The sequence below is a fragment of the Eptesicus fuscus genome, chromosome 8, assembly GCF_027574615.1.
Source record: "Eptesicus fuscus isolate TK198812 chromosome 8, DD_ASM_mEF_20220401, whole genome shotgun sequence".
Taxonomy (NCBI): domain Eukaryota; kingdom Metazoa; phylum Chordata; class Mammalia; order Chiroptera; family Vespertilionidae; genus Eptesicus; species Eptesicus fuscus.
Window position 1 is genome coordinate 97,490,523 of NC_072480.1, and position 14,081 is coordinate 97,504,603.

Here is a 14,081-nt window from a genome sequence, read left to right on the forward strand (position 1 = left end):
CTTGGGCATTGGCAGGCAGAACAGAAGTAACAAACTATGCCTCCGTTTCCCTTTTTGGTTTCTCTGTGGTTCCACAGAGAAATGAATACATGCAAGAGGCGAGGCATTTGATTTCGCATGAGTAAAGTATCAAGTTAAAAAGAAAGCAACTCCAATTATTTTGTGCATGAACCTAAGGATTCAAGTAATTCAGTCCCCGGCAAGGAAGTAAGATTATGCTCACCTGTGATGTAGTCTTTCACATCATGGATTTTGCTTGCAGGATTGTTATTCCGGAACATGTACAGGTTAAAAGGAGCCGGGTCCTTCCCGATTCTCCTCCAGATTTCTATGTCGGGCGTTGTCCACCGTCCTGCCAAAATGTCGTAATCCCTTTCTCCGAAGTGGATCAGTTTTGTGAGTGGGTCATACAGGCCACCGTGAAACCCAATGACCAGCTGAAAGTCAATATTGGAGTCGAAGTAGATTTCGCCGTAGGCGGTGTACTGAATCTGCTTCAGCATGAGCCCGTTGCTGCTGAAGACGGCCAGCGGCGTCCCGGTGTTGTCGGACGCGATGTAGAACTCGTCCCCGCTGCTGATCTCCATGGCAAACAGGTGTCCCTGGAGATCGTAGTAGAGGGAGGTGATTTCTGAGCTCGAGTGGTTGTAGACGTGAGTGATCCTCGTGGGGTAGATGAGGTCGGCGTAGAAAAACTGCAGGTGCTGTCCCAGGCTGGTCTTGCTGGAAACGCGCCTGCCCAGGCCGTCGTAGCGGTAGATCACGGTCCAGCCGCTGCCTTTGCTGTAAACCCGCGTGAGGAGCCCCTTGGAGCTGTACTCGAAGATCTCCGTGCCTCTCTGTCGCAGGAAACCGTCTTCGTCCAGCCGGTACTGGACGTCCCCCAGGCGGGTGATCCTGTCTCGCAGGTCGTAGCGGAGCGGGGTCAGGCGCGCGCTGTTACTGGGGTTCAGCAGGTGGAGGTTCCCGTTCAGGTCGTAGTTGTAGCGCCACATGATCTTCTCGTTGAGGTACACGGTCTGGAGCTGGCCGTCCACGTCATACTCGTAGGCGTACTTGGTCGTGTTGGCGAAGGGCCCTATCTTGATCTCCCTCTTGGTGACCCGGCCCATGTTGTCGTACTGGATGGTGATCCAGTACATGAGGGACCGGAAGATCTCGTACTGAATCTCCTTGATGCGGCCGTGGGCGTCGAAGTGCTTGGTGTACGTCATCACGGCCGTGGAGATGATCTGGTTGATGTCGTAGTAGATGACGCCGAACTTGCCAAACTGCTCGACTTTGCCGGAGATGTCGTCGAACTGGTAGAGGTCGATGGGCAGCGGCGTCTCGTTGATGACCCCCTGCATGCTGGTGACCCGGAAGCTGTTGTCGTAGCTGTAGTCGAACCGCGCGTTGACCATCCCGTCCTCGCTGAAGCGGAAGATCTGCCTGTCGACGAGGGGGCCGATCTGCCGGTACCGGATGGTGCAGATGAAGCCGTCGCTCTGCAGGTTCACCGTCTTCAGCACGCCCGCCGCCTCGTCGTAGGTGAAGCTGACCCGCGTGCTGTCGTAGAGGACCTCGGAGAGCCGCGTCAGCCTCCGGTACTTGAACAGCACCCGCCGGCTGGTGCCCAGGAAGGCCGTCTGCAGCAGCAGCCCCGCCTCGTTGTAGTCCGTGATGACGGAGGCGTTGCTCTCCGGGGGGTTGTAGATGTTGCGGTAGTAGCCGACGGAGCGGACGGTCTGCATGGTGTGGCGCGCCACGCTGGGCATGGTGATGGCCGACAGCCGGTCCCACAGGTCGTACTCGAAGATGTACTGGCGCTGGCTGTGCAGCAGGAGCACCATGGACTGCAACGAGAGGACACGCCGTTACCCGGCGCTGTGCGCGGGGGGGGGGGGCAAACGCAAGGGCCAGCGGCCACGGAGACGCGGAGACATGCCACCCGGGAAAATGATTTTTTAAAAAAATATGTTTTTATTGATTTCCCAGAGGAAGGGAGAGGGAGAGAGAGGAAAACATCAATGATGAGAGAGAATCACCGATCGGCTGCCTTCTGTACGCCCCCCCCCCCGACCCCCACACTGGGGGTCAAGATCGCAACCCGGGCATGTGTCCTGACCGGGAATCGAACCCTGACCTCCTGGTTCATAGGTCGACACTCAACCACTGAGCCACACCGGCCGGGCTGATTTTCATTTGAATAGAGTTACCCTTGACCTTGCATACTGCTAACGATTCCCTGCCTACTTTGCTTAATTGGGGGGGAGGGAGGGGCGGGTTCTGCAATCAGTGGCTCAAGATTCATAATGGGCCACGTGTCAGGACGCACCCTCCTTCCCAGGCACGCCCCCCAGTGGCGGGCTGTGGATGGGTCTGGGTAACTCGGAAGGCCGGCCTGGGCCCAGCTGCCTCCGAGACACCATTTCCAGGTGCAAACGGCATCTGGGAATGGCGGTGTTGTCCACAATGAGCAATTCCTCAGGAAGTGGCTTCCCCCTCACTTGACTGAAGAGCCACTCAAATCAGGTTTCCATTCCCAGTGGATTTGGGGGAGGAGCAACGCCCTCAAAATACCATTTTGTGAAGAAGAGACATACAGCGAGCCCCACGTGGATAATGTGTCCGTAAAGCATCGGCGTCGGCTAAGCACATGGCGAGCGAGAGCCACAAACTCCCTCCCGGACACGCGGGCCCGGACGTGGGCTCTGCTTGCTGGTTTGCAGCCCCTCGCGTGGCATCTGTCACCGCAACGCCGCCTGCATTTGGAGTCGCCTGTTGAGCGCGCCCAATCTCCTCCGGACCTCAGGGCCGTGAAAGGCTTCTGGGCGCACCCCGCTTCGGTGTTAGTGACCAAGTGCACACATATGTGCCTAGACGTGAGCGGTGCCTGCTTTGCAGGTGACGCAGGAAGACACAGGCCGCCTCTGCTGGGCCGGCAGGCGTGGGTGGGTCAGTGACGGGCTCGTCACCCCCAGGGCGGCTCTTCCCCCAGGGAGCCCCCTCCGCCCCCGTGAGGCCGGAGGCAGGGCTGCAGAGCCGAGGTGCTGCGGGGGGGGGGGGGGGGGACTGCTGTGCGCGTGACACGGGAGGAGTAACCCCTGTCCACCATTTTGTGTTGTCCCCACTGCCCCCCACCGGCAGAAGCAGCGGGCTCTGGACCAGCCGCTGTGGCACCCCGTGGGCAGGTCCGGGGTGCCCTGTGCACAGGCTGAGCCGGCGGTGTCGGAGCGGGTTCGGTGTGTGCGGGCTGCCGAGGGGCTGGGCGGGCGCGGGGACGGGGGCGTGGTCCTGTGGTCGCTCAGCGTCCCCTCCGAGGCAGGTGGTGGGATGCTCCCGGTTTCGCTCTGATGGAGGCTGGCTGAGTGCCCATCCCGGCGGGAAACGGAGCGGGGCTGGGTGGCTGGGGGGTTTGGGGCAATGATGAGCGAGTCCCCGCGGGCTTCCTGACGCCGCGGACGTGTGACGGTGACCTCGGTGACGCCGGGGTCGTGGTCAGTGACCTGCTCCCAGGCTGCCTGTGCGCGTTCCCGTCACCGCTGATCCCTCTTCGCAGGTTTGGGGTCTGGACACTGTGTCCCTGGAACTCTGTCCCGTGTCCGGCTGGGAAGGGTGTTCCAGGAAGAAGCCATGTCCTTTCCCCGCTTCCCCAGGAGATGTGTCTCGGGGCGGGCGGGCGGGTGAAATGTTTTCCAGGGTCAGGGTTTGTTCCGGGCAGGCAGGCGTGTCGGGGGCTTACTCTGTGGTTTCTCACCAAACAACCAACAGCGTGACTGCGCGCAGAGGGGCGGCTGGTGTGGGGGGGAACCCTCATCTCAGGGCGCAGACCCTGTCCTCGGGGCGAGTCTCCTCTAAGGAGGGCACACGGTGGGGTTGCCAGAGGCCAGGTTGGCAGGCAGGCCCTCGCTGGGGCGTCCCGGGTTGGGGGGCTGCAGCTGGTTCTCAGGGAGGCCAGACTTAGACGGGGTGGGTGCAGGGCAGGGGTGGGGATGGGGTGGGTGCAGGGCAGGGGTGGGGTTGGGGGGCTGCAGGGCAGGGGTGGGGATGGGGGGCTGCAGGGCAGGGGTGGGGATGGGGTGGGTGCAGGGCAGGGGTGGGGTTGGGGGGCTGCAGGGCAGGGGTGGGGATGGGGTGGGTGCAGGGCAGGCGTGGGGTTGGGGGGCTGCAGGGCAGGGGTGGGGATGGGGGGCTGCAGGGCAGGGGTGGGGTTGGGGGGGCGGCAGGGCAGGGGTGGGGTTGGGGTGGGTGCAGGGCAGGGGTGGGGTTGGGGGGCTGCAGGGCAGGGGTGGAGTTGGGGGGCTGCAGGGCAGGGGTGGGGTTGGGGGGCGGCAGGGCAGGGGTGGGGTTGGGGGGCTGCAGGGCAGGGGTGGGGATGGGGTGGGTGCAGGGCAGGGGTGGGGATGGGGTGGGTGCAGGGCAGGGGTGGGGATGGGGGGCTGCAGGGCAGGGGTGGAGATGGGGTGGGTGCAGGGCAGGGGTGGGGATGGGGGGCTGCAGGGCAGGGGTGGGGATGGGGTGGGTGCAGGGCAGGGGTGGGGATGGGGGGCTGCAGGGCAGGGGTGGGGATGGGGTGGGTGCAGGGCAGGGGTGGGGATGGGGGGCTGCAGGGCAGGGGTCGGGATGGGGTGGGTGCAGGGCAGGGGTGGGGTTGGGGGGGCTGCAGGGCAGGGGTGGGGATGGGGGGCTGCAGGGCAGGGGTGGGGATGGGGTGGGTGCAGGGCAGGGGTGGGGATGGGGTGGGTGCAGGGCAGGGGTGGGGTTGGGGGGCTGCAGGGCAGGGGTGGGGATGGGGTGGGTGCAGGGCAGGGGTGGGGATGGGGGGCTGCAGGGCAGGGGTGGGGATGGGGTGGGTGCAGGGCAGGGGTGGGGTTGGGGGGCTGCAGGGCAGGGGTGGGGATGGGGTGGGTGCAGGGCAGGGGTGGGGATGGGGGGCTGCAGGGCAGGGGTGGGGATGTGGGGGGCTGCAGGGCAGGGGTGGGGTTGAGACTGAGGGGCCACACAGCACACAGAGCACCTCTGGTGACAAATGAGTGTGTGAGGCCCCACAACGATGCGGACATGAGCTGGCAGCCAGCGTGGAGGCAGGAGCTGCGGGAGCGGAGTCTGCAGCTCGGGCCGCCGTGTCCCGGTGGGCCCGGAGGGTGGGAGGCCTCAGGACTCACACGCAGCCGTTTCCCAGGCCGGCGCTCAGTGCCCAGGCGAGGAGGCGTCCCGAGAACATGCTCTTTGGGGGCCGTATTTCTTGAGAAAGGAATTACAGGAGACGGTCCTTCCCTTCTCCTTCTTCCTTTGCCCCCACCCACCCCTCGGGCCCGTCACTGCCCCAAACCACGTGCCGCCGGGCTCTGCACGCGGAGCGGGGACTGTTTGGAGCCGCGCCCTTGCTCCTGCGCTCGGGAGGGGCCAGGCCTGAGCGCGGACGCTGGCCTCCTGCACGCGGAGGTGACTAACGCATCACCAGCGCCCACACAGGGTCTCCGCTCTCCACGGCCATGTCCACGCCCGCCCGCCAGCGTTCCCGTGCCGACGGCGGCTCTTACACCGCAGACCCCGCTGGAGGTTATCACCAACGGCTCACAGGCCCAGCGTCTCATCTGCGAAGGCGGGCCATGGACCAGCTTGGAGGGGACAGGGTTACGGCGCGTCTGTTTACAGCCTAATCAGGGGTCCTCATACTTTTTAAACAGGGGGCCAGTTCACTGTCCCTCAGACCCTTGGAGGGCCGGACTATAGGGTCTCAGCGAGGGGGACCCCGCTCGGGAGGAAGTGCTTCGCTCACGCGGACTCATCTCCGCTGCACGGCTGAGACCACACGGCGATGCCGCGGGTGGTACACGGGGCTCAGGCGGCGTCGCTGTCCCCTCGACGTACGTAGTGCTCTGGGAGGTGGCTGAACAGGACTAGTCACTGCCTCCCTAGTTGTCTTTAAAAAATGTCTTGTTGATTTCAGAGAGGAAGGGAGAGGGAGAGAGAGACAGGAACATCAACGATGAGCGGGACTCGTGGGCACGCCCCACACCGGGGATCGACCGCACAACCCGGGCGTGTGCCCGACCGGGAATCGGACCGGGAATCGGACCGTGACCCCCCGGTTCACGGGCTGACACGCAACCCCCGGGCCGCACGGGGCTGGGACCGGGAGTGGGCAGACCTACCTTTTCCAAGTAGGTGTAACTCCACGTTTTACCGTCCGCGAAGACCCGGGACACGATGCGCCCCTGGCCGTCGTAGTCCACCTTCTCGCTGGTGGTGCCGCGCTGGATGCTGGCGATCTGCCCCGTGGACGCGTAGGTGACGTTGACGGCCATCAGCTTGCTGCTCGGCAGCCAGAGCGTCGGGTGCCCCGACGTGTCGTAGGCGATCCGCAGCAGGAATTTGCGGTGGTCGTCGTAGATCTTCTCTGTCTTCGTGGTTCGATCGAAGTCGACGGAAAGGAGGTTCCTGCCGTTGACCTGCGAGAACAGCCACGGGGCGACAAGATGAATCACGCGGATCCAGTTCCCGCCCCCCGGTTACCCTTCGGCGCCCCCACCGTGGTTTAAACACCATTTATGGTGATGGATTCCCTTTGTCAGTAAATTAATTTCGCAACTTCTCGGGTACAAGTGCAAGGCGGTAGATTAACTGCTCCTTTAAAAGGTTTCATTAAGCAGAAAGACAGCCTGGCATTTGTTCAAAGCCCTTTCAATTAAACTTCGTAAACTCGAGCAACCGATAAGAACAGCACCGAAATGTGTGTGCCTTAAAGTTGGTTCCGACGATACGACCGTGGGAAATAGGACATCGAGGCAGACGGCTCCCGGCCCCTCCCACGGGCACCGGGAGAGAACTGCTCGGCGGGGTGATCGGGGCTGCATTACATAAAACCGTGGTGGGGGGGGACGGTAGCCCTCTGCAGAGCAGCTGAGTGTAAGCTGGAACCCACATCACCGTAAATTATTAATGGGCTGAAACAGCAGGAGGCTACACACACGATCATTGCTTTTGGCCGAATGCTGAAATGTCACAACGCTCCCGAACGCCTCTTCCTTGGATGACATCTGGTTGACGGGCGGGGACTTAGATCCTCTGCTCCCCCGTCTGCACGGCCCAACGTTTGAGGTTCGTTTACAAGTCTCACACCACGTTGCTGGGAGAGGGTCTCTGGGTGGCCCCAGGCCACGGCCAGAATCTTCAACCCCGTTCGGTTGTTACTGTGGGTGCTCCGCGGCACACCCAAACCAGCGAGCGTCGCAGCCGCGGGGATGTGGCCTCGGGTCAGTTCTACCTCACAACGGCCCACGGTGTTCGCGGCCTGGGGACCCCCTCAGGGTGAGGCCGGGCCCTCCACTCTTAGGTCTGCCATGTGGCCTGGCGGCTGGTACATAATGGAAGTCTTGTTGACTGTTTGGATTGTTAAAAATTCAATGGGGAGATCTTAATTTCACGCGACCATGTCCTAGCTCGAACTTTCAAAATGGACATCAGCCATCAGTTATGCACACACACCCGCCCACACATATATGTGTACACACACACACACACACACACACACACACACACGGCGGGGCAAAAGTAGGTTTACAGTCGTGAGTACACAAAAAAAAGTCTGTTACACAAGCCACGGCTTGAACCATTCTTACTTTTCCAGCCACCAGCCACTGTGATTCAACATGTAAAATTTCAACAGATACCAAAGAAAACCCATTTTCTTCCTACCCCTCCCAAACACGTCCGAACTTTCTCCTCTGGGTTGTGAACAAAGTCCGGAATTCAGGGGACATCTCCATCGTAGGACACAGTCCCGCCTGATCACACCTTCATGATGTCATGGCAACGGGACAGTCATAAAGCACTATACTGTTCCATGCCCCAGTGGCCTTTGAAAAAAAATGCTTTTAATATACAAATACCACGTTCAATGGGATAGTTCACCTACGATAAGAAAAGACCAGATCGTTCCTCCAGCTACGTGAGTGACCCCAAATGCAGGTCTGGATGAGGATCCCGGAATTCCTCTGTGACGTCCAGCATTCCTCTCGGGGAGCATGGAGGCCCCCTTCCCCCCGATCAGGCCCAGCACGGCCGTCATTAACCACACGGGCCTTCGGTGCTGGGAGGGGCCTCCGTTGCCTGTGGAATGCTGGCAAAACGAAGGCACAAAGACGTGAGAACACGTCTTCATGCTTAAAGACACACGCACCATCGGATCCTATTCACGTGTCCGGACGTTACGGAGGGGGAGGGGCCGGCTCCTTGCCTGGTGCTCTCGGCCACAGCCTCTCGACGCCCTCGTGTCCCTGTCGGAACAGCCACGGGCAGACTGGATTGTGTCTCCCCACACGCCCGCGATGCGAACGCTCCCTCCCTAGGCCGTGCCACGCAGATTGAAGGGACAACCAGGATGCCCCGCGGCGTGGCGGCGGCGTGAGGGTTAAATGTGTCGTCATGTTACGTGTGCCTTCAAAGGCACCTTTGTCTTGCCAATTCTGAGAATTGCTTTTTAAAGAATTGACTGATTTTTCCCCCCTTTTAAGCATCTGTATTCTGGGCAAGTGTAGAAGATGAATTTTCTGATTGGAGTGACACTTATTTTGTTTTTTTTTTTTATAACTGATGACAAAGGCCAGTTCCAAAGTCTAACCCTGAAAAAAAATTAGGAATATTTACTAAACATTATAAGACAGCAGCCAGCAACTATTATGCACGTGGCTTCTTAAAACCAACTCAGAGGAGTAAGGAGCCGTCTGATGTCCATTCTGCTGTGCCTGCCCTGGTGTCCGTCCCGATCTCACTGGTGGATCGCTTCACAGAAAGGGCTTTCACGCTGCTAGTGCCGTCGGCGCGTTTTCCTGGTCGAATCCTCGCCTTTCTTTACCGTCTGAAAGGACTGCATCCAGCGCTCTAGCTGCTCTGTCCACGCGATCTCCCGCCCGGGGTCAGGCCTGTCGGGGGCGGCCAGGCGTTTGCAGGGGTGAGCGCTGCGCAGAGCCCTCTCCGGAAGGTGCAGATGCAACGGGAGAAGGAGCCAGAGGATACGCTTGGCTGGGCCTCCTCCTCTCCGTCACCGGGTGCACACGGGAGGGTCCCCCTGCGCCAGGCCCCGGCCTCCACGGAGGCCAGAGTGGAAGAGCGAGAAGGACGTCCTGCTGGGAAAGACCGAGGGAGAGCGGAGACGGTCTCCCTTCCAGGGAGGATGCGAGGCACACGGTGGCTTTCGCCGCTTCCCACGCCCTTGGCCTGGGGCTCCCGGCACCCCTCCCCTCCCCGGGCAGATCCAGGGCCAGTCCTGAGGCCAGACTTTCCCTCCTAGGGCTTCCCTCTGAGTCCACCGAGGAATGCAGCGAGCAGGCGGAGCTGGCACATCCAACCTTGTCTTGGAGGGAAGAAGGGCCCCTGGTGGTGTGGGCGCTGTGCCCGGAGCTGGGCACACACGGCGGGAATCGGCCCTGGTGGTGCGGGCGCTGTGCCTGGAGCCGCGCACACATGGCGGGAACCGGCCCTGGTGGTGCGGGCGCCGTGCCCGGAGCCGGGCACACATGGCGGGAATCGCCCGAGCGCGGCCACACGCCCAGAGGACAGTGTCCTCTGCAAGCTCTCGCCAGCCCTGCAGCCTGGGCCTCGCTGTCGGGAGGAAACCCCGCCGCGGTGACGCAGTCCCTTCCTCCCCAGAGCGAGGAGGGTCTCCGTTTAGAATCAGAGAACCAGCGACGTCCTATCGGACCCCCCTCTTTCCCTCTGCTCGTCCTAATTTCCGTTTAAGTCTGAAAAAGCAGTGCTAATACACAGACAAGGATACACGTATACACAGCTCGGCACCAAGGACAGCCACGTGTGCTCCGGGACTGGCCTCCTCCTCCCTCTCCCGGCACCTTCCCAACCTGCCCCCGAAACAGCCCCTTCCCGTCCCGTCCCGTCCCTGTGCTGTGAGGGTCTGAAAGCCGGCGTCTGCGGACGGGGGTGGGATTCTCCGGGGTTGGGGTCAGGAACAACCAGGCCTCTCGCTGAAAGCGGACTTGCCCACCGTCTCGCGTGAGTCTGTGACAATGGTGGGGGACAGGCAGGGGAGGGCACATTTCTTTTATCCACAGTACAGCTCTGTCTGTCATGTCTGCTTCGTAAGGGAGCATGTAGATGATATGTTACTCGGATCATGCTATAGACAGCCACGCTACAGGTAAGGAAATGAGGCTGACGGATGCGATGATTTCCCCAGAAGGCTAATTATTAGTAAAAAGTGGAGCCCGGTCCAGAACCGCGGGTTCTGAATTCCAAGTGGGGCTGCCTCTGGGGTGCAGAATGGGGAGCACGCGTGGGAGCGGCGTCCTTGCGTGTCTGATGAAGGCAGCCCTGTGCCTGAGACTGTGTGTGTGTCATCCGCCTGCTTTAGGGACAGTGAGTAGGAGACAGCCTGGAGCTGGCTTCTGGTTTGCAATGGCCCCAGGAGGCAGGGCCTCGGGAGAAGAGAGGGGTGCAGGCAGAGAGGGGCGCAGGCAGAGAGGGGCGCAGGCAGAGAGGGGCGCAGGCAGAGAGGGGTGCAGGCAGAGAGGGGCGCAGGCAGAGAGGGCTGCAGGCAGAGAGGGGCGCAGGCAGAGGGGTGCAGGCAGAGGGGTGCAGGCAGAGAGGGGCGCAGGCAGAGGGGTGCAGGCAGAGAGGGGTGCAGGCAGAGGGGTGCAGGCAGAGAGGGGCGCAGGCAGAGGGCTGCAGGCAGAGGGGTGCAGGCAGAGAGGGGCGCAGGCAGAGGGGTGCAGGCAGAGAGGGGTGCAGGCAGAGGGGTGCAGGCAGAGGGGTGCAGGCAGAGAGGGGCGCAGGCAGAGGGGTGCAGGCAGAGAGGGGTGCAGGCAGAGAGGGGCGCAGGCAGAGAGGGGCGCAGGCAGAGAGGGGTGCAGGCAGAGACGGTTGCAGGCAGAGAGGGGTGCAGGCAGAGAGGGGTGCAGGCAGAGAGGGGTGCAGGCAGAGAGGGGCGCAGGCAGAGAGGGGCGCAGGCAGAGAGCGGTGCAGGCAGAGAGGGGCGCAGGCAGAGAGGGCTGCAGGCAGAGGGGTGCAGGCAGAGAGGGGCGCAGGCAGAGGGGTGCAGGCAGAGAGGGGTGCAGGCAGAGAGGGCGCAGGCAGAGAGGGGCGCAGGCAGAGGGGTGCAGGCAGAGGGGTGCAGGCAGAGAGGGGTGCAGGCAGCCAGTGAGGCCAGGCTCCGCCGAAGGAAAGGCGGCAGCTGGAGTCGACTGTGGCAACAGCCCGAGCCCCTCGCCAAGTGACCTGGGGCAAGTCCGAGCCTGCTTTCTCGCCATCACCTCACCTCCTCCTGGCGCCCCACTGCTCTCCCTTCTCACTCCTCTGCCCGAACCGCCCTCCCCCCGCCTCCCCAGCCCCTGCCTGCCTCCTGACCCGGGGGGCGGGGTGTGGGCATCCTGGCTCCACAGCCTGGGTGCGGGTGGGGTGTGAGCGCGTGGCACTGGTGCCCGAAGACCCTGGCTTCAGTCCCAAACACCGGCCTTGCTCCTGAAGCGGAATCAGAATATAACCCTGTAAGTGGCACACACACTGTATTTGACCCATTGGTTCTTTTCTCACTTCATTTTTATTTCTTGGGAATAGAGACAGGATTGTGGTCAGTAGCTGTGTTTTTTTCCCCCCTAAAGGTCTGTCAAGGTACATAATGTTGGATTGTGATAATAACTTAACCATTTTTGGCGTGGAAAACATGGACATTTTAATGGTATGCTCTGTGTTCTGTTCTCTCTCTTTGATTGTAAGTACTTCTGCTTAACGGCAAGGCAAGTGATTTTAGGAATAGTTACCTAGTTACCTGATTAACTAAACCCTGTTTACTAGTAGAAAGAATGGGTCAGGTTCAGTTCGTGGTGGTCCGAAGGTGGTTTCCCTGGAACCTGTGGTTTAGCCCTGAGTCTGTGTTGTCTTAGATTAAGCACTAAACAGGCGTCCCACACCACAGCGTGCTTCCCAGATATACACGGCTCGGTGTGAAATGGTCACGCAGAGAACACTCTGCAAAGACCAAGGTCACCAGCATAATCAGGAATGTCATTACATTCTTCTTCACCGTTACATAAGTAGCGAGGAGGCGGGTGTTAGGTCTGACACTGATACTCTCCCATGTGCCCAAACTGTACTTTAAAAAATCCTATCTAATAAAAGGGTAATATGCAAATGGACCATCACTCCAACACACAAGATGGCTGCTCCCATGTGGTCAAAGATGGCCACCCCCACGTGGACACAAGATGGCCAGCAGGGGAGGGCAGTTGTGGGTGATCAGGCCAGCAGGGGAGGGCAGTTGTGGGTGATCAAGCCAGCAGGGGAGGGCAGTTGTGGGTGATCAGGCCAGCAGGGGAGGGCAGTTGGGAGGGACCAAGCCTGCAAGGGAGGGCAGTTGGGGACAATCAGGCCTGCAGGGGAGGGCAGTTAGGGGTGACCAGGCCTGCAGGGGAGGACAGTTGGGGGGGACCAGGCCCACAGGAGAGGGTAGTTGGGGGGAGACCAGGCCAGCAGGGGAGGGCAGTTGGGGGGCACCAGGCCGGCAGGGGAGCAGTTAGGTGTTGACCAGGCTGGCAGGGGAGTGGTTAAGGGGCAATCAGGCAGGCAGGCAGGTGAGCAGTTGGGAGCCAGCAGTCCTGGATTATGAGAGGGATGTCCAACTGCCCGTGTAGGCCCGATCCTCAAGGAGGGGTGCAGGGGAGGGCAGTTAGGGGTGACCAGGCCTCAAGGATCAGGCCTACACGGGCAGTCGGGCATCCCTTGAGGGGTCCCAGATTAGAGACGGTGCAGGCTGGGCTGAGGGACAGCCCCCCCCCCCGCACAAATTTTGTGCACCGGGCCTCTAGTTGAGAATATAAAGAACTAGCCCACCTCCCACTGGCCCGCCCTCCTTTCAATGCGCGTCTTTATGATCTGGAAAACTTTCCATATTGAAGCCCATTCTTAATGACCCCCAGCCCCACATCAGGGGTGCAGCATGGGGAGCACCATCCTGAGTGGGTGAAGGAGAAGCTAAGATTTAAAGAAAACATTAGTAAAATAAGAACCAGTCGACATCCGGGCCGCTGGAGGCTGTGCTCCACGCCATTTCCCGACTCCTCGGGAAGAACCGCTCACAGTCACGGACACCGCCCTCCGACACGTACCCTGAGCTTTCGGCCGAAGACGTTGACTTTCCCTTGGGCTTGCTCCTTCCGGAACCTCCACTCCACCAGGTTCTGGCCGTTCTCCCCGGGGAGGGTCATGTTCCGCTTGGCCATGGTTGGGTTGGCGGTGCCGGCCAGCACGTGCGGCTCCGTCTGGTAGTGGGAGTCGAGCCCGCTGGCGTAGATGATCCTCAGGGAGCCGTCGTAGCCGATCTGGTAGCTGTTTCTCAGCTGGTCTGCGGGACAAGCAGCAGAGAGCGTGAGCCACGGGCGAGGATGAAACACTCGGCCAGAGATGCCGCGAGAAGTGACACCGATTTTTAAATGCCGGCCGAACTGCATTCGTAAGGAAGTAAAAACATGTAAGGACGTCCGCTTAGAAAACGGTAAGACCACTCTGATTCCTGGCATTTCCCGCCACACCCGGTGTGGCTGACGACGGCGAGAGGAAACGTAGGGGGATTACAGGCTTCTCCACGTCGGTGGGTCCCTGTGCTCATCGGCCTGACGAGCTAAATGGGGGCCCAACCTCCGAGGGTCGGGCAGTGAGCGTTCTGCAAAGAGCCGAGTATGTGCTCTTCCGGGGGCTGGTGTCACCCCCAGGGTCTAGGGGACCCTCCTCCCCCATCCCCGTACCTTTTACCAAAGAACGTTGAAAAGATTTAATAGCTATACCCTCTCTACCCCAAATATAATGTGATTGTTTGCCTGAAATGGACTTTAAAAAGAAGAGGCTCATCTTACATTTGGTACCTAAAACATTTCATATTGTAAGCTACTGCTTCAGCTTAAAATGCTCGCCTAACATAGACCAGTGGTCGGCAAACTCATTAGTCAACAGAGCGGCAAGCCGCGGCTGCGGCTCACGAGCCGCGGTTTGCCGACCACTGACATAGACGACTTGGAGAATAAATGTCAGATGATTGTGCAGACTACCTGACAGAACTAGTAACCAGAGAAAATGGGTCGAAGAAGTTT

The 14,081-nt window shown here is 60.6% G+C and overlaps 1 protein-coding gene across 9 annotated transcripts in view; it reads right to left on the reverse strand.

The window, feature by feature from the left end:
* The window catches only part of TENM3 (teneurin transmembrane protein 3), a 439,075-nt gene that overhangs the window by 5,444 nt on the left and 419,550 nt on the right, over positions 1-14,081 (reverse strand). For all 9 annotated transcript variants that reach the window (XM_054720168.1, XM_054720165.1, XM_054720166.1 and 6 more), the window contains 3 exons: positions 13,104-13,339; positions 6,141-6,437; positions 224-1,835 (listed from right to left, as the gene is read on the reverse strand). In XM_054720168.1, the coding sequence (XP_054576143.1) occupies positions 224-1,835; positions 6,141-6,437; positions 13,104-13,339 (2,145 nt within the window). The remainder of the gene's footprint in view (positions 1-223; positions 1,836-6,140; positions 6,438-13,103; positions 13,340-14,081) is intronic.